Source organism: Rhinolophus hipposideros, assembly GCF_964194185.1.
Source record: "Rhinolophus hipposideros genome assembly, chromosome: 5".
NCBI classification, from domain to species: domain Eukaryota; kingdom Metazoa; phylum Chordata; class Mammalia; order Chiroptera; family Rhinolophidae; genus Rhinolophus; species Rhinolophus hipposideros.
In genome coordinates this window covers 73,645,803-73,672,796 of record NC_138051.1, presented here as the reverse complement: position 1 = coordinate 73,672,796, position 26,994 = coordinate 73,645,803, and the positions used below count along the sequence as shown (strand labels likewise).

Here is a 26,994-nt window from a genome sequence, read left to right as displayed (position 1 = left end):
CATTACAAAGAGAATTTTTTACAGCTGAGTCAAGTTTTCTAATCTTCAGTCAACCAACATGTACTTATAAAGCACAGTATAACAGAGACACAAGAAGTGAAAGGATTTTGCTCTCAGAAAACTGGAATTCTAGTTAGGAACGGAAATAAACTCAAATAAACTAAAGATAAAGAAATACACTGTTTAGTACTGAGCCTTAACAGGAATTAAAAAAGTAAAAACGAGAGTGCGCCAGGAAAGTCCGAAGTGGCTTTGTGAAAAAGGTGGAAGGAACATAGTAAAATTTGAGCTAAGAGAGAGAATCAGTAAGATTTGGAAAGATAAGGAGAGTAAGCATTACAGGTAAGGATGTAAATCAGTAATAAGGGCAAGAAAAAAATAAAACTGAACATATAGTATTAGGGATAGGGATGAGGGTTAGTATAAGGTATAAGTAACCGGTTTAAAGTAGGTGTTTGTTAAGAAACATGGTTCAATAAAATAGGTATATGGAATGCTTTGAATGCCAAGAAGACCAAATATAAACTTAAAGATTAGGGCAATGAGAGTCACAATTGATTATTGATCAAGCAAGCAGCAGCACGCATTTCTTTAGAGAGGGCAGTTTAACAGCAGCGTGAGGAAAAGATTGGAAGCCAGGAAAGAAATTGGTGTAGCCATTTCGGCGTGAAGTGATGAAAATCCCAACTAGAATAATAGCATCCATTTACGAAGCATTCAACAATATTTATTGAATGTTTGAATGTTTATCATGTAAATGTGAATAAGACAGATAGGGTATTATTAGCCCACAGAAATTATGAGATAAATATTCATTGTTTCAAGCCACTACATTTTAAGGTAATTTGTTATAGCAATAGATAACTAAGGTAGAGATAAAGCCAGAAAGGCAGATAGACACCAAGTAAGGTTAGAAAGACAGGAGAGGAACCAGAAATACACTGCTGTTGAAAACCAGGGGAGGGAAAGTTTCAAGTCGAAGATAGACAGTCAGGGTCAGATATAAAAGAGGAATACAGGATGATGAAAGCTTTAAAAAGTTATTGAACTTGGTATAGCTCACAACTAATTAAAACGAGATAATGTACAAGAAAGTGTTTAGAATAAATGATCCTATTGTTACTTTCTTCCTTAAGAAGAGTGGTAGGGAAGTACTTTAGGCAGCTGATAGACAGCTTTAAACAATTTATATTCCTAAATCTATGGGTTAACTAGTAACTGATTAAATGGATAGTTTTCACTAGCCATTTAGTAGTATTTTTTTTAAATACTCATGTATAGTAGTGAGTATTTTTAAAAAACAGATTTCTGTTTTGTTCTAATATCCTGACTTTAATCCTATACTCTCCCCATAACAAAATACAAAGCTTTGAATTTATACAAACCTCTATCACATCACCTACCGTATGTGCTAATTATAAATTATTATTTACATGTTACCCATCCCTACTACATGTAAATTCCTCCAAAGTAATTCATATCTTTGAAGGCTCAGTATCTAGAACAATATCTAATCCATAGCAGATGTTCAGTTGCTAATAGAAAATTAGTGAATGCAGTAGAAAAACAATGTTTTTCCAAACATATTCACATATCATAGATCATTTTTGAGAAATTATGATTTTTCTTCCATTTCTATCTTTGTTGGATAGTATCTCTTCACTGTAATTCTCCACTTAGCATTTGTTCACCTTAGAAAATTAGTTGAGGTCCTTCTATTGTGTATATTCTCTTCTGCATTTATGTTCTGCATATTTCACTTCTAATATTATAAAGACATTTAAATGTCCTTTTCCTATCCAAGTTAGTAATACTGAGTGAATTAAAATGAGTATTTTTGCTCAAAAAATGAATCCCAGAAAATAAAATAAAAATAATAAAGACAGGAAGATGAATGAAGAATGTGGTTCCTGTGTCAGCTTTAGCACAAGTCTCTTGGGCTTCATTCAATGTCTTCATTTCTGTAAATTCAAACTCAATCCTAACTCAATTCTAACTGAAACCTCCATCACAATTATATTAAACTGAACAATTGTGAATCCATATTTTTCTCATGTCTTTCTTCTCAGATCATTCCAAACTTTGGTTTAGGATGTCAAAATAATTATTTGGGTATATCAAAATCTAAAATTCTGTATTTCTTTGCCCTCAAATTGATAATTGCCTGAATGAAGTAATTAAGAGGCTATATTTAGGAGAAACTTAAGCAGAAACATAAGAAATAAGAAAATGAGGTGAAATTATTAAAAAATTAACATTTAAAATATACATTAGATGTTCAATTTTTTTTTAAGTCTATTTAAAGAACAAACCAACTAAATTCTTAATTTTTAAAATGGTCCTGTCAAATATATGGTGATGGAAGGAGAACTGACTCCGGATGGTGAGTATACAATATGATATATAGATAATGTATTACAGAATTGTACACCTGAAACCTATGCAATTTCACTAACCATTGTCACCCCGAATCAATTTAATTTTTTTTAAAAACGGTCCTGATATACCAAATTAATCTATAACTTTGTCCATTAAAAGAGAGATAGACTATTACCAATCTTAAGGAGTTATAATCAGGACAAATTCTTACAATGAAAATGTTTGTGGGCATTCACACAGAACAGCTGCCACCCAGGATGACTAAAATAACACAAATTAGATGTAATTGAGTTAAAGGACCACACCAGGTTTGTAATTCAATTTGTCCTACGCGGTTTGAGTTGGGGTTTTTTTCCCCTCCAGCAAACCACAGTTTGAAGACTTCATCAAATGGGAGGTACAAAGGAATAGGAACATATAATGCAAACATTTAGCATGAACCATTTACATAAAATCTACTTTAACAGTTTAGACAAAGTTTAAAAAAAAAAAAAAGCCTGAATGCAACAAGCACTTCTTTAAGCTTCCTTTGAGGGTCCTATTCACTAAAACTTCTTACTGCCAATTTCTCACTCTATCATAATTAATCCTGGATGAGTTTTGTTGTGATCAAGTTTCCTAACTTCATACACTATGAACCTAGAAGTGCAGTATAGATTCCAGGTTAGATTCAAGGCCACTTACAGAGCTCAGTCCAAAATCCTTGGGGTCATTACTGTGAGTCAAGGGTAGAGCCAGATTTGACCGCAGTGGACCTTTCAGCAGCCTCAGATTCTGCTGATTATACACTGCTGATAGACATGGCTAATTACATTGTCATCACTGTGTTGATCATTTTTATTTCTAGGGGTCTAGCCAGCATCAACCTGTCCCTAGAAGAATGTTAAGATAAGATGTCCTGAAACTAACCAATCCCAAACCTTTGTTGGGATCTACTCATACAAGGCAATGTGATCACTGGGGCATTTTTAAGAAAAAGAGCTCAGCTTAGAAATTTACTGCTGCCTCTCACCATGCCCTTTCCATTAGAAGTCATGAATTTTAAGCAAAATTTGAGGGGAAGAATTTTCCAAATAAGTACATTACACAGCTCTCAATGTATGCCATCAAACTGAAGGGTTTGATGTAATTAACAAGTTTCATTTTAGAAAATCCGGTTTAATGAGAATTCTCTGATAATTATGGTTCAAGCAGAACACCGTAATAGGAGTGTGTTTCAACTTGCGTTTTATTGCTATTGATTACCTATCAAGTATTTGGACTCTTGCACGTGTGAAAAAGTCATTTTGGCCTGGGAAGAGAACATATGAAAATTTTACTGAGACAAATGCTTGCCTCTACAGTTTTTTACTCTGGCAGATATCTATAGACATGAAAGGCACCTAGCCTGATAATTCTTCCTTGCAACACACAAGTCTATCCCCTCTAAAGCCTAGTTCTTCCCAGCTTTCCTAAGAATCTAAAACCACACTCAAGAACCTTAAGCTTCTTAGGTTGCTCAGACAGTAAAGTTATCAATCATGTTAAATGAAAAAGGAAACTGATTTTTTAAAATTATGTTTGATTTTAATAATTTCTCTAAAGTAAGAAAGCTAGCTATTCACTCTTTTGCCTGCTTCCACCTGCTTCTACCTGACAACACCTGAGATATACTATGAATCTTCCTGAAAGATGAGGCCAAGATGTACTAATGGCTAATTATAAGGATCTCAGTATAAACCAGATGCTGAATTGCAAGATGGTTAAGGTTATTTCCAGCTAGAACATGCAAAAGGCACTCAAACTATCCTGGGAGACTAATCATTATTTTTATGCCCCATGTGGTTCCATTTTTAAAGGTAGAAGAATGCACTAATGTGGCAATGCTATCTACCTACCTTAGTGAAAAATCATCACTATAACTTAAAAGGTTTGCCTCCACTGAAATAAATAAATCTCAAATTACACACACATTATCGCTTTACAGATGAAGAAATTAAGGGAAGGCACAGTGGTGTGACTCATCCAAGTCCATATGTTAAGATCAGAAAATAAATATACAACTCTTTCCACCAAGGCAGGATGACCTATGCAGGCATGTAACATAAAACATACAACAGTCACACAAAACAAAAACTGTCCAACGGGCGGTCTGAAATATATCAAGAACTACTGTAAATCCTGTCTACTACAGTTCATTCCCCTCTCCATTCTCCAAATATTCTACAATGCTATTAGACTGACTTTATTTTAATAGCAATTTATTTTTAAGTACAAAGCTGCAATTCAGCTTAAGTTTGCAAGCAGAAAAAGGGAAAACAACAGAGTTGCAAAGCATGCCAATCCTTTCTAATTGCCCTTCTTGTTTATTTGACTGGTTTGAATTCTAAAGTTCAAGAGAAATCAAAAAGGTAACCCTTTTTATTTTTTTTTACCTGCAAAGTTATATTCCAAGGTCAATTCTACTAAATCTACAGATAGAAAGAAGACGTGTTCTACTGGCATAAGAAGCATAACAAACAAATTTGGAACTAAACCAAACACCAGCCATCTTTTTAAATTCATATGAAACTGCTGAACAAGGAAACAGACCCTTCCTTACCATATCAGTTCAGAATGTCTTGCCTCGGCTGAGACTGGTCTGAAGCATTCCAGAGCAGTTTACCTACTGAGTTATAAACAGGACCATTCCATTTCAGCATAGGTTATACATAGAACAAGTTTCATATGTGTTTATAAATACTTTGATTGTGAAATATATACTTCAAAAATTGTAATCTTAATTTTTCACATCATAACAGAATAGTCTCCAGATGCAAAAAATACACAGCAAACACCGTGGGACTTCATGCCATCAAGTGTCAGTTTTGTTCAACAGTTGGACATTAAGCTTTGAAAGAATTCTCACACCCCTGGGGTGACGTCAAATTGAAAAGAAGTGCAATGAGAAAAGAGTGCATTTCTTTAAATTCTTCCCTCAAAGAAATATCTACTCTACCTTTCTTTCTCCTTTAAAGATAAAGTTTACTGGTGTTTTGCATCAACCAAAACACATTTTTCGAGGTTAAGTATCTCTTACATATTTTTTATAACAAAAAGCAACCAATCACAAGAAGGTGAAAAGTGGAATTTAGAAAGAGAACCTGAAACAGTAACTCCACAGGAAGGGTTAGAAGTCAAGTAAAAAGGCCAATTTTACATATGACTTTCTATTCCAAGATTACCTAAATGACAGAACTCATGGAGAATAGTGGAACAAACATAAAATTACAAATATACCAAAGGAAAAAAACACTAAAAAGTTGCTAACTTTTGTAAAAGGCACCAAATGACTCAGAACACTACAGTTGGAAAGAGCTATATGCAGCATGGATCGGCTGGTACAGCTGACAAACCTTTTCCTTTTTATCAGTTTTCAGCATTTTTCTACCTAACACAGAACACTCTTCGTGGCCTAAGAGAAATGATAAAAACTTTAGGTGACCTATTCTGGGTACTTCGCTCACTTTCAAGAATTTTCTTAAATAATGCAATAACCACTTTAATGGTGCCATTAATTTGTGTAAAATCTTTACTGAGCAGCAAAAAATAACTGGCAGTGATTATCTTTATTATTTCACAAAACATCCCTGGGTAAGTTAACAGTCAGAAATAATCTATTACACATTACAGATGGGAAAATTTAAGAGCAAGGAATGACCTGCAATCACAACGAGAGTCAGTGCTGGGCTGGGACTGATTCCCCCCCATTCCTGACTCCTAACCCTTTGCTCCTGGTATATGATGGTACCTCTTAAATCTTTAAACACACAAAAGCATATAATAAGTGCAAACACCTCAGAACCTCCCATTCACTTTGACTCAGTTCTATACTTCTTTACATCTGTAACTTAAAAGAAGCCTACAGCTATAAAAGCCCTAAAAGATCACCTAACCCCCTCATTTTACAGATTTCAAATTTGCTTCTTGAATTAATTTGGGAATTTAAATTAAGTGCTAAACAGAAGCAATTGAGAAGGGGGGACTTAAGCATATGGAAAAGGAAAAACCAGATGTATACATACCACAAAGAGCCCTGGTTACATTTAATTCCCAGCAATGCCAGTAATTGGAGGGGATGGGGGTAGAGGAAAGGGAGGGGAGAGGGTGTTAATGTCAGTGATGTCCTTTGAACTGAGTCCAATAGTATTTCTAAGACGGTCTAATTTTTAAGGAAAACATTCCTCCCCCAGCCAGCAATTGCAAGCTTATTCCTTACGTAATTGGCATCAGAATCAATACTTGGTTGCTGTAATTTTTTTCTCTTTTACCTTCTAATTGTCCATATAAGATTACCAAGAGAAGAGGAAAAAGTCAAGCTACCCCTAAAGATGATAGCCCTAAAGATAATAAGTAGAAGTTGAAAACAAAGTGAAAAGTCATCTGTATGTACTAATATGAAAAGATCTCCAAGATATATTGTAGAATCTAAAAAGCAAGTTTGCCAAATGAGAGGCAGTAAGTATGATACTTACTGGAAAGCACACACACACAGGGCAATATTGTATGTCTTTCATAAGCCTATGTATCTACCCATACATCTATCTCTAAGTCAATGCATGGAAAAGGCCTGAAGGATAGATAACAAACTGAAAATCATCATCATTGTCTGCTGTTGGTGGGGAGGTGACTGTGTTTGGGGGTGACGGTGGTGAGCGGAATATTAAAGGAGCCTTCATAGGAATTCTGAATGTTTTGAATATATTCATATATTGCATACATCATAAAAAAAAACAATTTTTTCAAAAAGAATCAGACATGTACAAAATGGATGAGTTACTCCAGAATGTGCAGAAGTTGGGTGGAAGCATGCCTAAGCACTAGGTGGGAAAGCCCTGCTTCTTCAGGAACGGCAGGTGAAGAGCGGCTGTGGTCCTTCGTTCAGTTTACTCCTTAAACGCACCACCTCTGGCTCTACCCCACTGACTCACAACAATGCATCACTGGGACAGACTTTTAGTCCTGTGGGTTCCTATTCATTCTTATTCCCTTGGAAAGTGAAATAAGGTAGGAGTAGTAGGAAGATGAAGGGAATGGGTTTTCTTGAACTTAACTACTACACCAGGAATCTGCTATGGCTCTTTTCCTCTATCCTCCAGTGATAAAAATATGAGCTGGCTCTTACCTATCTGTATGTATAGAAAGGAGGCATTCATTCAATACCGTTACAAACCAGCTTCATCTGGATCCAGTACCTTCTGGAATCAAGTCCTTCCTCCTGATTCCTGCAGGAGGAAGTAGTCTACAGCTACTAATCTGAACTCTGTTCTGATGGCTGCCGGCTGCCTCCTATTGCCTGGTTCTGCGTACGTGGTTGGTTCTTCTGCCCAATTTTGTCAAGAGTTATTCTTTGTAAAATCTTGGTTTCCTCCGTTCATCCATAAAAGCTCCAGCAAAGAACAGTAGGATCAAAAGCACAGCAAGATAGCAAGCTGAGGGGAACTATGTATGAGGAAGCTGGTGGGACCAGAGTCAGCCTATATATACATGTCTTTGACAACAGAGAGTGGGCGTGGGGGCAATCGTGGCAGAAAATGAGGCGAGAATAAGGAGACTGGGGCCAGACTATGAAATCCTTGCATGACAAGCTAAGGAGTTTAGCTTAGGAGACTTTATCCCTTGAACATAATGGGGACTCATCAAAGGTTTTTAAGCCAGAGAATGATATGATCAGGTCTGCCTTTAAAGAAAGAGATTTGAAAGCATTATGGAGGATGGATTGGAAAATGTTAAGTCTGAAAGGAGAAAAGCAACTCTCCTAAGAACTGAAGTGAAACATAAAAGGGGCCTAAACCTAAACAGGCAATGGCTATCAGAATGGAGAAAAGGAAACAAACATATTCAAAAGCAATTTTGGAGATAGAAGAGACAGCACTTGGTGATAGGTTCATTGCGCAGACTAAAGAAACATAAGGACTCAAGATGAATGTGAGCTTTCCAGCTTTGAGGATGGAGAGGCCATTAAAGAAGATGAGAAAACAGAAAGGGAGGGGGTAGTTTCAAGAGTGTGTGGAAAAATGAGTTTGGGATTTGTGGAACTATATGGTAGGGTATCAACTCTTAGGAAGCTCCAAAAAGATAAGGATCGCGTTTGCTAATTGTCTCTGGGCTGTACCTAGCCCAATGCCATGTGCATTAATTCAAGTCTGTGAGGATGGTGATAATGATAACCTACCCAAGGATAATTGAGACCTCACAATATTTAAGGTATCTCTTCAAAGTGCCTAGGAAGAAAGGAAATAGGAGACAAAGTGGTTTATTCTGCTTTTCTGTCACATTTCTTCTTTGTTAGTTTCCAAAATAAATTTCCAATAATAATAGGGCTTTTAACAAAGTCTATTATACTAAGAGCAGCCTCCGGCAGACTATAATACCACTCACAACTTTACGTCTACACATTCCAATAATCAAGGCAAATCATCTTTAATTCTCTTTCTTGTTCAGGAACCTGTACTACCACTTAAGATTCTAAAACCTGCCACACCCAACAGTCAAATATATCAGAGCCACTTAAACAATTTGAAATAAACAAAAAACACTGCTGTTTTATTTGAAAAACCTTATTGGGGGGAGCGGGGATAGAGAAAAAAAAGCACCATTTGTTCTGGTTAAAGTTGTTGTGCAATGTTTTCTGGGGTTTGCCTTGTAGGCATGTTGAAGTCATAACTAAATAAATCAGCTCTGGCAACACAAAGAAACCATATTCCTTCCCCCTTGGACGCCCGAAGGAAAATGGCGTCTTGTTCATGATGTGCACACACTTTGGAGCTGCTTTGTTTTTAATCTTCTGCCAAGTCAAGTTTTAGTTTTATTTTAATCTCAGTAACCACAGTAAATTCCAAATCTTTGACAAGTAAATGCTTTTTTCTTCCTCGCCAGAATCCCATTCACTTTCTTTTCTAACTCCTGGAATTTAAGAGTTCAATAAGGCCTGCACTGCTGATCTCTTTTCATGAGGAAGAAAATAAATACACTATAAATCAAGTCTATTTCCTGACATTTACAAGTTAGTCAACATATGAAATAGGTTAAGATAAAATTGTATCTTTCCTGCCCATCATTTAAAAATATATATGTATATATTTACATGTACTATAGGAGAAAGAACAGCATAGGAAGTCAGGAGATCTGGACTCAAGCCTTATTCATTTTAGTTGGCTGTATAATATTAGTCAAGCAACTTAAATTGGTTTCCTTGTATCCAAAAGTTAGGGATATAGACTGGATGGTTTTTATATACCCCTCCCTTTTCACTTTAAAAATTCTGACTCAAGATCATGGCTATTACCTGCATTTTTTTTTAACACATTAAAAGTAGTCATTCTGTTTTATTCCTAAGGAAAAAAACTAGTTTTTATAGTATTGGAATAAACCTCAGAAATTACCTAATCCGTACAGCCTTGAAACTACATTCTAAGAGTTACAAATTATTTTAATTATTGGAAATACTCTACAGTTTAAAGAAAAACATTGCATACTACCAAACTAATCCAATTCTGTCATTACAGATGAAGAAACTGACACCAAGGTTGGAAGAAGAACTATAACACATCCATAAAATACTGTGCAGCTATTAAACATGATGGCAAGAGGAAAAGGGTCATGAAAATTTTTAAAAGAAATGAGGATATAAGACTGTACATAAAAAAAGTATGTATAAGAATACATTTAGTTTACAGGGTAATTCATTGTATCACTTTCACTAACACATTCTCACTATCAATATTCAAATAATATAAAATATACAATGAAAAATACAACAAATGATCCAAAATTTCACCACTGAGAAATATTCAGTATTAACATTTCGTGAAAATCAATCCAGACAGATATTTCACATATAGAGAAGGATAGATGGATGAACAGAAATAAACTTATTATTTCTGGGATAAGAGTATATTCACTTAAAATAATTTGAATTTTACTTGAAATGAACAGAAGCTAAAATGAAACTTAAGAAAACTTAAACCTTAGGGTCGGGAGAGGGGCAGGAAGAAGGGTTCAATAACCAAACATATAAAGATGATCTTGAACAACGAATAAATAAAATTTAAACCTTAGAAAATGCTGCTTCACTCAAAAAATACTAATTGTAAAAAATCCTTCTAAGTTTAAGAAAAGTGATTAAAAAAACATAGAATAAATTAATATTACTTTAAAACTGTTATAAATTTTACACAGTAGTGACTGAATTGTTCCTATGAAAGATAAGATTACTAATTTCCATTTCCCTTTCATCTACCTCAAAATAAAACAGTAATTTTTGTTTTACTTTGCCATGATGGATAACATTTACATTCTGTTCTATTACCACATTTTCGATAGTTTCCAAATCTTAGATTTACATGTAAATTTATTTAATATTCACAACTAGTTTTTATTTTGATTCATCTCTTGGTTGGCTAAATTTTAACAAGGAGATTTGTCATTAAGATCTTACAGAAGCTATATTCTCTGAGTTCTTTCATATTCGAGGATTATATGCCTGTCACCTTTATTCCTTAACAACAACTTCACTGGGAACAATGTTCTGGGGCCAGACTTTCTTTTATCAGAGCTTTGTTGACACTGCTCCTGTAGTATTGTACTTTGTTGTGAAGTCTGAGATCACTCTCCCTTATAGATGAGTTTTGCTTTTGTGTGAATGATACCAGTTGATACTGATTCTTCTTTACCAATTTCAGTATTCAATGTATCTTTTCAATCAGTAGTCTGTTTTTCATTTTAAAGTTTTGCTGTATCACTTTTCTAAAAACTTTTTTAGTTCCATTTATGGGGTCCTCTTCCTCATAAACACCAAAAATCCTTTTCTTGACTCATCTTTGTGTCATATCTACCACTGTTAACCAAATTGCGTTAGTCTTTTACCTCAGTGTTTACTGTGATTATTTCAAGCTTTTGCTCCAAAGCATTAAAGTTTCAGCCACCTCGCCACTCTTCCTTACTGGTTCTATATCACTTACTAGTTCTTCAATGGTGTTGTGCTAATCCTCAATTTGTCTGCTTAGCTCTACATTTTTCATCAATAGGAACCCGTTTTTTTAAAAAATATTTATTTGTATATGTAATCAGTATGCGTCAATCACAATTTACATAAAAATATTGAGACCGAAAGAGGTGAAGTAATTTATCTAAACAAGTTAGTTGGTAGGATTGTATCCTTTATACTATGTTGTTTCTAAGATATTGGCTTCTGACAGGATAGCTATAATTTTAAGAGAACTAAAGTATCATCCAGACAAGGACTAAACATCTTAATGTCAATGACCCAGAATGTGTAACTTTCCAAAAATAATATTCTTCCTCACGCTACATGGAGCTGTAGTCTTTGAAAAACAGGAATGAAGGCTGTGTCAGCATTCTGATCATCACCACACAATCTGTATTTCAAAGATACAGAGTGGATGTGAGTGAAAACCTCTCCTGCTTTCTTCTGTTTCAGAGGTTAAACAATTACAGACCTCACATAATTTCTGAACTGAATCTAGAGAAGAAAACTCCTCTCAGAGTCTGGCAAATTGTTGATTAATATGTCCAGGCTCCATTCAGTGTTCTTGAAAATGTATTTCTCTTAAATTTATTTCCTTTTATATATTCTAGGTATATTGATATACTCACTCTGATGTTATCACATTCCTAAAATCTTGGGACAGGGTCCTGGAACAAAAACCTATGTTTTCAAAGTGGAAAAGGAAAAACAAAAAACTACAGGCTCTTCTGAAATGTTGAGCTGAAAACAAACAAACAAAAAAACACAAGAACCATAACTGATGGTTAAGAAAACAAATGTGATTTATAAAAAACAATCGTAAAAGATCTGAAATATTTTTTTAGAAAGAGATGAAATGTCATAGAAAGATCAAGTGAAGTTGAGTTCTACCATTCCTAAATTTGAGTCTCAGCTCCTCCCAAGCTGTGTACCTTTGAATAAGCCATTTAACTTCTCTGAACTTCACTCTTCATCTACTCAGTAGATGAACAGCATTATTTCTGTCAATTAGTACGTTTATATAGTTAACATAGAATATTAACTTTATATTTGCATACTTCTATAAGGTTTATAAAGTGATTTTACAAAGAACTTCTTATTCTTGGCAGTAATAGATACATAATTGACAAAGAAAAGTTTTAGTTGTCAAAGAATATATATATATGTATATATATTAGAAAGAAGACATAGCATGGTAACTTTTGAATGTTTTATAAATTAATCATCAATCATCTAGTAACAGAGATACATATTTATCCCTGGGTTATCTTTATTTTTCAATGTTAACATAAATTTCAAAAGAAAGTGTTGACCAAAGGAACCCAGGAAAATCAAACAGAAAGATTGTGAAATATCAAAAATCATAATCTAAATTTCAGGAGTGACAACACTAGCAGTTGGTTCCTATTTTACATATATAAATCTCAATAGATTACAGAATAAAACATAAAAGTGAAGAATCTAGAAATCAAATAATACAAGAAATGTCACTTATAATTGATTAATACATAGAAAAGGAACATGAAAAACTTACGATAAAAGATACAGCCAAAAAAAAAAAAATATATATATATATAGCTAGAACTCCTGAAGGTTCCTTGAAATATAATAGAAAAACTCATGCTAAGTCTAGATAAAAGGGCAGAAAAGGCAAGGTAAGAGGAAAAAGAAAGGTTTCCAAAGAAACCTTTTAAAGTTACCTTAATCAGTTTAGGAAGTTGTGTTTTTTTTAGTGTCTGGAACATTCTGACACAGAAAACTAAACTTAATAATTGTGTTTACATAATGACTTTGAATACTCAGTTTGACAATTTAGTGATGCTAGTTAAAATAATTGGACACTTTGAAGGAAAATAAAATAGCAACATTTGTTTTTACTAAAACAAGAGCTGGAGCATCTTTTTTAAAAAAGTATTGAGAACTTATTCACTTGGCTCCAGTTCCATTTCATCAAATTTACATCCAACCCTCCAACACTATTCCAGAAGGCTGTCCCAAATAAGAATAGGGATGAAAAATAAAGAGGACTACTTCTTCACTATAGCTTTTATCTGAATTTTCTGTTTATGACATTCAGTCTTGATTTCATACCCAGTTTATTTGACAAGCACTTGGTGGTAAAACAAGACACCAGATTTTTCCTTCATGAAAACCAATGTGGGTGGCTTCTTTGCATTTTTCATCTTTTTATAAGAGAGTACCTCTTTGCAGTGGCATGAGACCTCATATAGCTGTGGGAGATATTCTGTTGCCCAGCCTGACTAGGCATTCAAGAGTTTATTCCACCTCTCTGCATTCTACTGGATTAAGACTTACCAGCAGGTAAAGCCAATCTGAAGACAGGAAAAGAAAGAAATGCATAAAGAAAATCACCATCATCAAATACAATAAAGCTTCATGTACAGAGCTCTATGCTAAGCATTATGCAAAATAAACAGACATGATCCCTGCCTTCCAGAAGCCTCCACGAAAGAGCAGATGATTTCGACACAGACATATAAACAGACTTTCACAATGTAGAACAGAGACATGATGGCTGCCAGTAGAGCAGAAATAAATCAACAACAGCTAAATATTTATAAAATGTGAGAGATTTATTATGTGCAATGTATTTTGTACAATACATAGAATAATCTCTGGAATTGGTGAGGGTTGAGTAAAGATACAATTCTTTTGTGTCCTGATCCTACTTTATCTCTGACTCCTTGTATAACCTTAGGTTTTAATCTTACAGTGACTATTTGTTGCCCTATAAAAACTGAAATAATAGCACTTCAATTTATTCCAGGTTGCATACACTATAAGTACATAGACTCATGAAAATATAGCATATAAAATTCTGTTATGATTTCTAATGAAGTGAATCAGGATAGAAATTCAATTTTTAAATCCCTTAACAAAAATAGTCTCACATAATATACTTCATGATACCAAATTAACCATCTGGGAACATGAACTTTTGAAATGGCTGATTTGAACTTTTGCTTGGAAACAGGGAGTCTGAGTATTATAAGTGATACTGCCACTCCCCATCAAATGTTACCTATTTTATTTCTCTGAAACTTCCTCTGACCATATGTTTGTTCCTTATTTTCTCCAAGTTCTTTTCTTTTCACCTTTTCTTTTCCTCCTCTAATTGTTAGGAATTACAGGTAAGATAGATATAAGAGCTTCCCCAAATAGTGGGGAAACCAGGGATCTTTTTCCCTCCAGTTTCAAAAAAGGAGGAAGCTTGTTTTTTAAATAGTTTAAATCACATACATCATAAAAAAAAGACTCTAAATTAAGAGAGTTTAGAGATTATCTGGGTTCCAGTAATAGTGAACATCTTTCAGTCTTTCAAATGCACCATGTTCTTTTATACCCAGGTGTTTTATACTGCTTGGATTATCCTTTCAGTCACTCTGTCCAACTTAACCAAGCCAATACCTACTCATCTTTCCCCAAAGGTAAATCTTGAGTTTTGCTTTTATCCTTTTCTTGAATATGTTCACAGCCTCCTGGATTTCTCCTCCTATAGGGGCACTTACCACATTCTATTTTATTCACCTATTATCTCTATCACCCACAAGATTGAAAGGTCCATGAGGGCAAGAAGTTAAACTTTTCTTTATCACCTGGCTCTAGCATATGGTAGGTATTTAATGAAGATTTGTGAGAGATGAATGACTAAGCCAATCATGTGACCAAAACAATTAAAATATGTTCTCTATCTCTAGAGCAGCACTGCCTAACAGAGCTTTCAGCAATAATGAAAATGTTCAATACTGTGCTGTTCACTACAAAATCCACTAGTCATGTATAGCTACTGAGCACTTGAAATATAACAATACAACTGAATTTTTAAATTTTATTTAATTTTCTTTCATTTTAATAGCCACATGTAGCTAGTGGTAAACATATTAGACAGTATAGCTCTAGAATCACAATGAGAACATAAAATATTATACATAACTTGGTTTGCTTATATTGTTTAACACATTGATCATTAAAGCAATTGGCTCAAATAATCAAACTTTCCAAAGTGAAATTTCTCTTAACAGGGCCGGATTTTGTCTTGTTCATCATCATCTTATATATAGTAGCTATTTAAAAACATTGTTCAGTTGAACTGAGCGGAGATACCAAGTCTCAAATGTAAAGACTTTGGTGACTCTTTAATTTTCTTTCCAGTTTAAGAGTAGCAGATAAAACTAAAAATCAGACAACAACCATTAAAGTAAAACAAAACAAACAAAAAAGATGTCATGTTAGCTGGACTGGTCCTCCATAGTATCAAGCACTACCTAAAGTCTTTACTTTCAGAAATAGAACTAAGGAAAGAAGGTTCCTAAATACATCCCACATTTCCACCTCTGTCCATCTTTGCTCATGTTATTTTCTTTACCTAAAGCTTAACTCTCACCCAAGCCCATCTTATTCTGCCCAAGTTCTACATGTACTCCAATGTCTAGTTCACACACCCCTTCTTCACCTTGACAATAAAAGATGGCTTCTGTCTTACCTAGAGCGTCCTCTTAGATGGCTCAATTCTGCTTTGTTCTGTAGTTGTTTGTCAAGTTCATTAAATACAATTAATGTCAGCCACATAGAATTTAATATCGCACTTTTCTGAACTATCAGCAATATCTATATGTAATGTTTCATTTTTATCATCACAAATTCTGAAAATTAAAAGTCTTCTTGGATTGAGTCAAACATCTTTTACACATTAAGCTAGTTCTTGATTTGGTATATTTCCAAACCTAGAGATTATCTTTCATATGAAACAGAGGAAATCAGAAACGAGGAGTCAGAGACTGTGTCATGCAAAACCATGCCACTGAGTGACAGAAGAGATATGCTTGGCGAAATCCCAAGCTACATTCCTAGAACAAGTCCCTGGAGAGATTCTGTTTTCTCATAACACTTGAAAGTACCTTCAAGTCCTAAGTGTATGTTGCTTTTTTGTGACCCAACCACAAGCAGTAACGGGACCATCATCATTTATATTTCTGGATCCAAGACATGTGCATCAGCATGAATTAACTGACAACAAAAGTCTTCACAATTCTCAGAGCAAGCTTTCATGGAATTTTCTTCTGTCATTTTAAGCAAAAAAACATGAATTTTACTAAAGAAAGGCAAGAAATAAAATTAACTATCTATCCTCAGTTATGTCCATCCTGAAACTCAACCTTCCTTCATTTTAATTATTTCTCACTGCAACTACTACACATCTTTTCTCCTCTCTCCTTTCTTCCCATTCTTAGAAAATGTCCTTACCTTCTTAAATAAGATGTCTGAGGTCATGTTGGGATATCCTCCCATAGCATCTGTCCTCTCTACATGGAAGTTCCCTTGTACCTTCACCCATCTTTTGTCCTTTTTCTTCTCTGATCGCTAAATATTCCTTCCCAATGTCAACACCTCAACCCATACATTTGATCTCCTTCTTTCCAGACTCCTCCAAGATCTGTCAGTCAGTAATCAAACCCCTACATTCTCTCCCTCCTTCTCCAGAGGCTCCTTTACTTCTGTCTACAAATATGTTCATTTTCCCATTTAAAAAAAAAAAAGAAGAAAAAAAAGACTTCCTTTCACCTTAGTAGTCCTATAGCTAACGTGTCATCTCTCTATTCCCATTCATTTCCTAAACCCTTGAAAGAGTTGTTTACGATAGCTAAGTTCATTCTTTATAATGCAACTATTTTTTAATTTCCCATTCTTCCATCCATATCATTGTACTAAAACTACCTTCTCAAAGACCGTCTGAGACCTCAAAACCACCAAGCCTAATGGTCTTTTCTTAATCCTCATCTATTTCCCCCTCATGGAGCATATGATACTACTGACTAAACTGCCACTAAAATTCTTTCACCTCTTGGTTTCCAAGTCACATACTAATCTAGAGAGCAAACATGACAGCCAGAATCTACACCTACAAAATGTCTACTATCATTCCGTCATTCATAAGAAACAGAAAAAGAAGCAACAAACTCTGAGTCGGTTCTGAGTGGGGAACTGGCACACAGAATCTCACTTCTCAGGTGAACTCAGGAACAGTATAGAATCTTGGCACTGACAATGTAAGCTTCTGATTCCTCATATTCTGTTGGTTATCATTCATAACAGCTTCTGTGATGTTTAAATAGAAAGAACAATAGAATAATTAGCCCAAGTTAGAGGGCTAATGTAACCAATTACCCAGAAATTCTTGGGCTTCTTTTTTGGCAGAAAGTCCATTTATTGCACACTGAAAAATCCTTGGGGGAGTACAATAGAGACTACAGGGGCAGTAGAAACTATGGCAGTTGCAGTAAAACAGGGTCACACAGTGTAAGAGAGAACTCCTAATAGCACAGTATCCTGATTTCTTTCTCCCCTCTTTGACCACTCTTGCTGATTTTCCTTTTCTTCAAACACCAAAAGGTATGTATTTCTTAAGGCTTCATCTTCAAATTCCTCTTCTCTTCCTGTTTCTTTCTATTCCTTACCATTTTTATGGGCTCCTACACATTCACCTCAAGCATTTAACTAATCTTAATTCCCCAAACCAGCTCCTCCTCCTATTACTCCTCTTTCTATTAACAGCACCACCACTGCCCTAATTCCCCACATGCAAGTCTTCCTTGAATTCTCTTTTCCTTTACTTTCCACATAAAATCATGGCTCAGTTCTGCTGATTCTGCCTACCACATGTTTCTCCTTTCTTTTCCACTTCCACTCCCCCACCTTAAGTCAGGCCCTTATTATTTTTCATGTGGGCCTCAGCAATGGCCTCTTAATTTAATTTTTTAATTCTAGTTTCTCCCGATTCCATTGTACCCTTCCATTTAATCATCCTATTAGTTCCTATCCTGTTGCTGCTAAAAAGCCTTATGGACTCCCCACTGCCTAGAGAATAAAGTTTAAAACCTTCAGTTCACTTTGGCTCCACGCTTTACTTCCCATTTTACTTCCCACCAATCTCTTCATAAAATCTATACTTCACCCTACTTCAGCTACTCCCTGTTCCCAAATATATCCACCTCTGCTCCATCTTTGCTCATGCTTTTTTCTTTGCAAAAACCCTAACTCTTACCTCAATCCCATCTTAACCTGTCAAAATTCTTCATGTACTATAACACCAGATTTACATGCCCCTCCTTCATGAAGGATTCATCTTGACAAAAGCGTGAGATCTGTCTTGTCTACAGAGTCGTCTCATATGGTTCATTTTGCTTTGTTCTATAGATGTTTTTGTATATTTACACTCTCTCCCTTACTATATAATAAGTTCTCCAAGGGCAGAAACAATATCTTAATCAGTTTGCTCTTCCTGCATGCTTAACCTGCTAACCTATAGTAGACAGGACTAGAATGTGTGTTGAATTAATGAAGTCTCACTGAACAGCTGATGCAATTACAGACATCCAGTTTAAGATGCCAAAGAACGTCTGTTTCAGAAATGGTACTGTGTTGAAAAAAATTTTTTTTCCTTGTAAAATCCTCAGAGAGCTCTGAAGTTTCACTCTGCCAAAAATCTCATTACATGCGGTGTTCCTAACAATAATAGATACCCTGATATCTTCAACTATTTCTATTTCTTGAGGAGCTTCTTTCCTTTTTCCTCCTCCTCCCTCCTCTTTCTGCTGCTCACCAATTTTTCAAACACATCTTTACTTCACCTCATTACGTTTAATACAAGATTGTGATGTCACTTTTTCTTTTTCCTTGAAGACAGCAGCTATACTATCAGTCTTTCCTCAAAAGATGTTTTTAGACAGGGCCAAACTTCAAGATGTCAATAGGGCCAAGTTTAGACCACAGGATGTACAACTTATTGCAGAGATATGCTGTATTTTTAACAGGAGCTCTGGTTCCATTCATGTACACTGTCAGCACTATGACACCGTTTAATATTACTTCTCCCTGTATACCTAGCTGATTATTCATTACTATTACAGAAACACTTCATTCATTTTTGCATGCACAGATTTTATCTGCTAAAAATCTCACACTGTTATGCATTTTGTTATTGACAATACTTTAAAATGATACTTTCAAAAGTTTAGACAATTTTTTAACTTCCAGTTATGATTTTCCATATAACGAAGCCAGGAAGAATTTTCTACCTTTCGTTTGGGCAACATGTGGTTACCTGAAGGGATGACTGCTGTATCTTTTGTGGTAATACTGACAGTACAGTACAATAAAAATAAAACAAATTTTGGAAGTAAAACACTGGAAAATGTGGCTAATATGTTATTCATCCTAGTCTTCATTTATCCCAAAGAACAACTTTCTTTTAATACCTGTATATTAGTTTGACCATTCTAACAGCATTTGAAAGTATCTATTGCTTTTACCAACATTTGTAAATCACATGGCGTTATATGCTCAAAAGAACATGAGGTGCAAAAATGTTTCCATATGCTAGAAAATGGTTCCATCATTTTAATGAGAGGGGGGAAATGTGGCTTATTTTGCAAATAAACACTAAGCTATAGAGGGTCCCTTTATGACAATGAGGTACTTTCAGGGTTAACGATAAACAACTTTGTAACCGCATGAGATCACCTCACCATACAACAGAGTAGTATAAAGTCAATTATGATTTATGTAAGGTTAAAAAACATGCTACTATCATTAAAATACAATTTAATATTCTAAATTCAGATAAACTTGAACTCTCATCTATTGATAGAAAGGCCCACTCTTTTGTGACTCTTGTGATCAAATGATCAGGAGGAGGCAGTTTCCCCACTTCCCAATTCCAGAACTTTTAACCATTCTTACCCCTCTCTGTCCAAGCTTTTTAAACCAAGAGGACAATAAGCTTTAGGGGAAAATGAATGCTACATTAAAGGTTAGAAGTAGTTGCCTTATTTGGTTAATAAATGATTTAATTTTCAATTTCTACTCTTTTGAAAAATGTTCACCAAAACATCACTAGACAAGAGCAGACTACCATAGAAATAAAAATGACCATAAGTCCTTTGACAACCAGATGATATTGTTATTACAAACCCCACACAACTCCAGACCAAATGAACTATAGTATATTTCAATGGATACCAAATCACAGTCTACAAACTACATATGCTGTAAGCAAATTGCCACCAAAACAAAAATACCGTAATGCTGTATATTGAATAGCATTTATCTCCAGACCCCAATTCCTACTGCAAGAGATCTGTACTATTTCTCCTTGTCCCAGAAGACGTCCAAGTTCATTTTCCATTTGTAGGAAATAAGAAGACATTTCTATGACCAAAGAAGTTCAAAATGTCCCCTAATCTGAACTCAAACTTGAGTGATTCTAGAACCAGCCAAGACTGATAAAAGTCCACTTTTCAAAAGGGTCATATCTACAATGTTTCTGTAGACCATAACAAATTACTCTGGACCTATGTATATCTGGACTCTAGAATGCAATAGGAATACTAATATCTGTATTTTAATCAATAATTCTATGAGAGAGTCACATTATTCATGTGACTCTCTCATAAGAAATTCTAAACAAGGAAACAGCAACTATTGTGGAAACTAAATGAGAAACCAAGAAGAAAATATAGATAGATAAAGACAAATATTTAATGGAATACCAACCGTGGGCCAAACACTAAAATGGGAGCTAACAATACAAGGTAAATCAAATACAGCTCCTACCCTCATGAAGCTTACAATTGATTTGGTGACATTACTATATTTTTCTCACATCAAAAGAGCTATCCATACTGCTATCAATCCACAAATGAAAGCTTATAGGAACCTCTTCCCTAACCTCTGGAATAATCTGCTCCTCTAAACAAGAGGCTAATCAACTTGACCTTCCCATTCCTCTATGTCTTTTGGTGATTTTACCATGTATGCTTTATGCTGTACATTCGGTCATGGGGATGTATAATATATGTGTTACTGATGATGATAATGATGATATTGACAGCAATAGCTAACAAATTAAGCATCTATTACCTACCAGATACTGCACTAAACATTGCATTTATCATTTGGTCTAATCCTCCCATACCCTAGTTGGTAGGTACTAGTATGTGTGACAGGGCTAATATTAAAACACCACTGTTCAATCCAAAAATATTAGATCAAAATAAGGGACTTAAATACCCCAAATTAAGAAACTAATGCTACTTCTTGACTTTTCTATCTAGAACCACCGGTAACAGCTTTATCACAAGTATATAACTGTAAGTGTAAGTGATACATACCTGCTCTTCAGCAGAGTACAGGCAAACATTAGGACAAGACAGGTGGTAGGGAAGAGGGCGGTATATGCATCTCCTCCTCCCTTCAACCTGTGTCCAGGACAAGGACAGAATCAATTTGTATTATCAAATGACTCATAACAAAGCTTTTGTCTGATCTAAAGGAACTCTTTTAACCTGTGGTAAAATTTAATATTTAGGAATTAATTTCTTTAGTTACTTATTCCACTGAGAAGATCTAACAACTTTTTCTCTTTCCTACTCCTATTTCATTTTCTAAAATTAACCAGTAATCCGACTAAAAGGTTGAATTGAATTGGAAAGAAGCAGTATTTTCAAATTCCCCCAAAAGATATCCCTCAATTCAAATCAGGATACCCTACTGAGAGTTGAGAGTTCCAAAACTCCATTGTTAAACACATACTTGCAAATCCCAAATTCACTCAGAATCTCAAAACTACAGTCCCTAAAATGGAACAAAATGGTCCCTCCTCCAAGATGCCTATTTGGAAAGATAGCTCTTTTCGTGATCCAGAATTGGAGTGAATCTAGCAGACCCCTTTGGATAGAGTCCTAATTACAACAATTCTTTACCTTTTAAGGTCAGAACTCTATGAGAATCTTCTAAAGGCTATCACCTTTCTTCCCAGAGTAATGTTCCTAAGTATATATATATAAAATTTTACACAATTTTAGGAGTTCTATTGATTTACAAAGGTCCAGTCATGGACCTCAATTTAGAACTCTATGGTTCCTCATCAATTACGTACTTTTATATATCACAGGAGCTGGGGGGTCATATGTGAAAATAACAGTGAAAATTTTAAAGAAAAATTAATTAAAAGAAAGGTGTTCAGGGCCGGCCCAGTGGCTTAGGCGGTTAGAGCTCCGTGCTCCTAATGTCAAAGGCCACCGGTTCGATTCCTACATGGGCCAGTGGGCTCTCAACAAGGTTGCCAGTTCAACTCCTCCAGTCCCGCAAGGGATAGTGGGCTCAGCCCCCTGCAACTAAGATTGAACCGGGTACCTTGAGCTGAACTGCCGCTGAGCTCCCGGATGGCTCAGTTGGTTGTGTCCTCTCAACCACAAGGCTGCCAGTTCGACTCCCACAAGGGATGGTGGGCTGTGCCCCCTGCAACTAGCAATGGCAACTGGACCTGGAGCTGAGCCGCGCCCTCCACAACAAAGACTGAAAGGACAACAAGTTGACTTGGAAAAAAGTCCTGGAAGTACACATTGTTCCCCAATAAAGTCCTGTACCCCTTCAAAAAAGAAACAAAAAAGAAAAATGTTCAATATCCCAAGATGAAAGGGTCCTTAGCTATTTGAGGTATCACTAGCCCGGTTGTACACCAAGGGTTTTGACCAAATTGCACAAGTGAAGCCATCGAGAAGTTACCATTGGTCTTGCTGCGCACAAACCACATTAGTCTCTCAGACTCCCATTACTGACTGACATGTCTTGCTTTAGATATTTTAATACCATTTAACCAACGGAAAATTCTGACATTCTGGTATATTCATGTTTTCCTTACTCTTCCTGATTTTTATCTGGAAGGTAGTTTCGCTCATATTGTTTTTTATTGTAGATTTTATGATTTAATTGTCAAGCATTGGAGAAAGGAGGTCTTGCTTTTCCCTTGGCAACAGTGAGCATACCTAAGTAAATATTTTAATGTAGTAATACAGTCAAGCTAGGTATGCTTCTTTCTCTTTGGTGAAAGTGCTCTCTGGTCTATCCAACAATCACAGTAACTCTGAAATACATCTTTGCATCTCTATGACCTACTCCCAACTCTATAGATTTCAAAGGGACTTTATCAAGTATCTAATAATCTACAAGGTCCAGAAGGGCAGGGCCCTAGTCAATTTTGGTCACTATACTATGCCCAGTGTTTAGCATCCCTGGCACATAGTAGGCGCTCAAAAAACACAACTTTAATGCGCTAATGTAACCCTTGAATCAGCTACTCATTCAACCACTAAGTATGTGAGCCTGGCAAGTTACTAAACATCCCTGAGACAATTAAAAGAACGTAATAATAATCCTCATAGAGTTATTACTAAGATTAAGATCAAGTACATAAAGCACAATAAAGTAGTAACAAAAGTCCTATAATTATAGTCCTTTAATGTAGACCTATATTTGAAGGCTTATTAGAATGAATACAGCTGAACTGTTAAATACGACATTTTAATAAAATAAATGATAAAGGAACAAAAAACTAGGAGCACAAATATTTAATACAGAGATAAAGAAGGGGGAAAAACTCAAAAATAAGGCAATGTTTTGAAAGAAAATAACTTCCTTATATATTTGTGGCTGAAAACACAACTAAAAACTTTCCAAGTGAAAAACCTGGCCCAAACATAGCAACTGGAAGATTTATTTTTGCTAAAATTATTATCCAGTTCTGTTAGAAAAATCCTTACTTCTTAGGGGTACGTACTCTAAGATGAAATTGTCTTAGTATTGAAAAAAAAAAACTATTAAAATGTGCTTTAGTTTTCTTTCCCCGCATTGTACTGGTTTCTTCAAAAACTAAGTCTAAAGCGCCATCTACCGAGTCTGTTAGGATCACACCACTTTTGCTGGTTTTATTATAGAGTGGTGCAGAAATGCAAAATGTAGCAAATTTAGAACCTGTTACTTGAAAATCCTATTCCAAAGAAATTAAAGAGGGTGTACTTTTTCCCCATTATATATTTTTATACAATACAGTTAGATGTAAATGCATACCTACACACACACACACACACACACACACACACTCTCACACATATTCTGAGCAATCATTTTTTTCTGCTTGCTTTTCACTTTCTTCTTAAGTAGAGCTGAACTGATTATAAAAAGCATCACAATAGGGACCAAAATGCTTACTTCTATACATGAGAGGGACAATTAATAGTAACAGCAATTTTTTTATATTGCCAAATTGTGTTTTAAGTGCTTTTCTCATGTGATCTTAACAAAAAACTTTGAGACAGGTGCGATTAATATCATCTCCATTTTACAGGTAAGAAAATTGAGGCACAGAGGAATTGTTAAATATTATGCCCAAGGTAACATAGTTAGTAAGTGAAGAAACTATGTCTGAACTTAGACATTCTGGCTCCAGAATCCATCTGTTAACCATGATACCAAGCATTCTATTATATTAGCAGGTTCAAATAATTATTAATCACACTTTTGTCATCAGAACTGCATAAGACAAACTCTACATCATACTTTATTTCAATACATTCTAACATTATTCTACTTTTAGGCTTCTTTGTGTACATCCATATTTAGGATGTATTATTTTTAGAAAAACTTGTTAAAATACTGGGGCCTTATTCTGGAGATTCTGATTTGATGTCTGAGCTGGAGTTTGAAAACTTTGTTCTTAACAAGTTCCCCCCAATAATTCTCACACAGACAATCTGGGGCCCTGCATTTAGAACAATGTAGATTTATGGCATATTTGGTGTTGGAGTATCCATCTGCTCTTAGATTAGAAACTCTCCTGACTTTTCTCTTATTTTAAGAGTTTAAATATGAGAACTATGAAGGTAAAACACTGTCATGAATTTAAAGATATGGGGGAATTTTGTGTTTATACTGACTTTCAAAATAGGGACAGAATTTGCAAAAGGAAATTTTTTATTTTATTTTAGTAATCTCAGAAGACTAAGGAAGAAATGAAGTAAGTCTCCCTAGCTGCTTCTGTACACAAACTCTTTTCTGACCCTCCAAATAACTTATTGTCTGAACTAATGGTTTTCAAAAGTTACTCCAGGAATTCTCATTGAGGGAGGAAAGAGAAGGCAAGCATTCAGTACCATTCCCATCCTACCCTTGCTTAATCAAAACAAAGTTGGCACAGATGTTTGAAAACCATTGGCTTACTCAATTGATGCCAGTGCAATGACTGCTGGGTTTTTTGTTGCTGTTTTGTTTTGCACATGGATATACCACCATGCAAATAAAACCAAGCATCCTGAGGTAAAGGGCTGTGACTCATTGCTCTTTTCAAATAAATGGATGGATGGATGGATGGATGGATGGATGGTTGTAAGTGGCCAGCCCACAGCGCCTGTGACAGTGGCTATTTAATTTATTAACCCACAGGATCTTTTTCATTAAACAGACATAGGCTCTAGCAAGAAAATGTCAATGCATCCAAGGAACTCTCCAGTTACTACACAACCGCCTGCTTCCTCTCTAAGAGTACACTTGGGGCCATAGACTCAAAAAAAAAAAAAAGTCACTTATAAACATGGTGTATCCTAATAAGCCTCTATAACTTATATATTTAAATGAGTGATGCTTGTGAAATAAATCAACCACGAACATTTCTAAAGAAAATCCTGCCATTTGTGACAACATGGATGAAACCGGAGCACATTATGCTAAGTGAAATAAGCCAGGCAGAGAAAGACATGTACTGCATGTGCTTATATGTGGAATCTAAAAAAGTCAAACTCAAAGAAGTACAAAATAGAGAGTAACCTAAAAATGAAAACCTGCTACCATAGAAAATAGTCAAAAGAGGAGCTATTCCCCCAAAAAAGGAACATGCATAAAATGAGTATATGATCTTCCATGACCATTTCAAGGGAAATAGCATTTACTTTGATGTACTATTGCTGGCATTAATAAATAAACTCAGACATCATATTTTTCCATCACTACACTTGGTAATTACAACTATTGCCATAGTTTTCGTTTTCTATATATCAAAATGTTCTTTGTCGTAAGTCTTCGTTTCACCAGAGGAACCAAAGTCAAGTCTTTCATCGGGACTCCACAATCTTTCTCTTAGAGAACCTGGCAGGTTTTGTAACTTCAATATATATTGATGTTACTCCTGCTACTTCATATAAACCTTCACCTCAAGTTCAGTGTATCTGGCACCACATTATCCAATTCTTCCACTATTCCAAATACTCTGAAGAAACTTCCCAGAAATCCCTGTTTGGGTCAGCAAAAATAATTTGGCGTCATCAGCAGATTTCACCATTTTTTTTTGGAGTCATTAAAACATTAAATAAGCATGATCTTGGTATCAGCTCTTGCAGTTCCTACTATTAACCTCTGTCCAGCTAAAGGCAATTCATTCCTGCTATGTTGTGATTCCCATCATAGGACCAGGATATGTTTATTCATTAAAAGTTTAAACTTTTATGAATTTTTTTTTAACAGAAAGTTGCAAAACGCATTACAAAAGTAAAGGGGGAAAAATTCCCAAAGGGAAGGCCAAAAACAACAGCAAAGAGAAACAACTCCTACTTGAGTGGTCTTATCCAAGCACTCAAACCACCTCATATTCAACTGATTCTGAAACCTCAAAAGAATTTTGACCTTTGCCCTCCATTTATTTACTTCTTTTATAATCATATGAGGAATCTCATTGAGCACATTTGAAAATTCTATATGAA

At 35.2% G+C, this 26,994-nt stretch overlaps 1 protein-coding gene across 5 annotated transcripts in view; it reads right to left on the bottom strand.

The window, feature by feature from the left end:
• The window catches only part of RAD51B (RAD51 paralog B), a 626,013-nt gene that overhangs the window by 511,989 nt on the left and 87,030 nt on the right, over positions 1 to 26,994 (bottom strand). Inside the window, exon 8 of one of the 5 annotated variants that reach the window (XM_081047384.1) lies at positions 15,259 to 17,503. The exons of the other annotated variants lie outside the window; for them this stretch is intronic. Coding sequence (XP_080903510.1) covers positions 17,492 to 17,503 — 12 coding nt within the window. The 3' untranslated portion in view covers positions 15,259 to 17,491. Of the gene's footprint in view, positions 1 to 15,258; positions 17,504 to 26,994 lie in introns of those variants that run through there. 5 annotated transcript variants of the gene reach the window in all.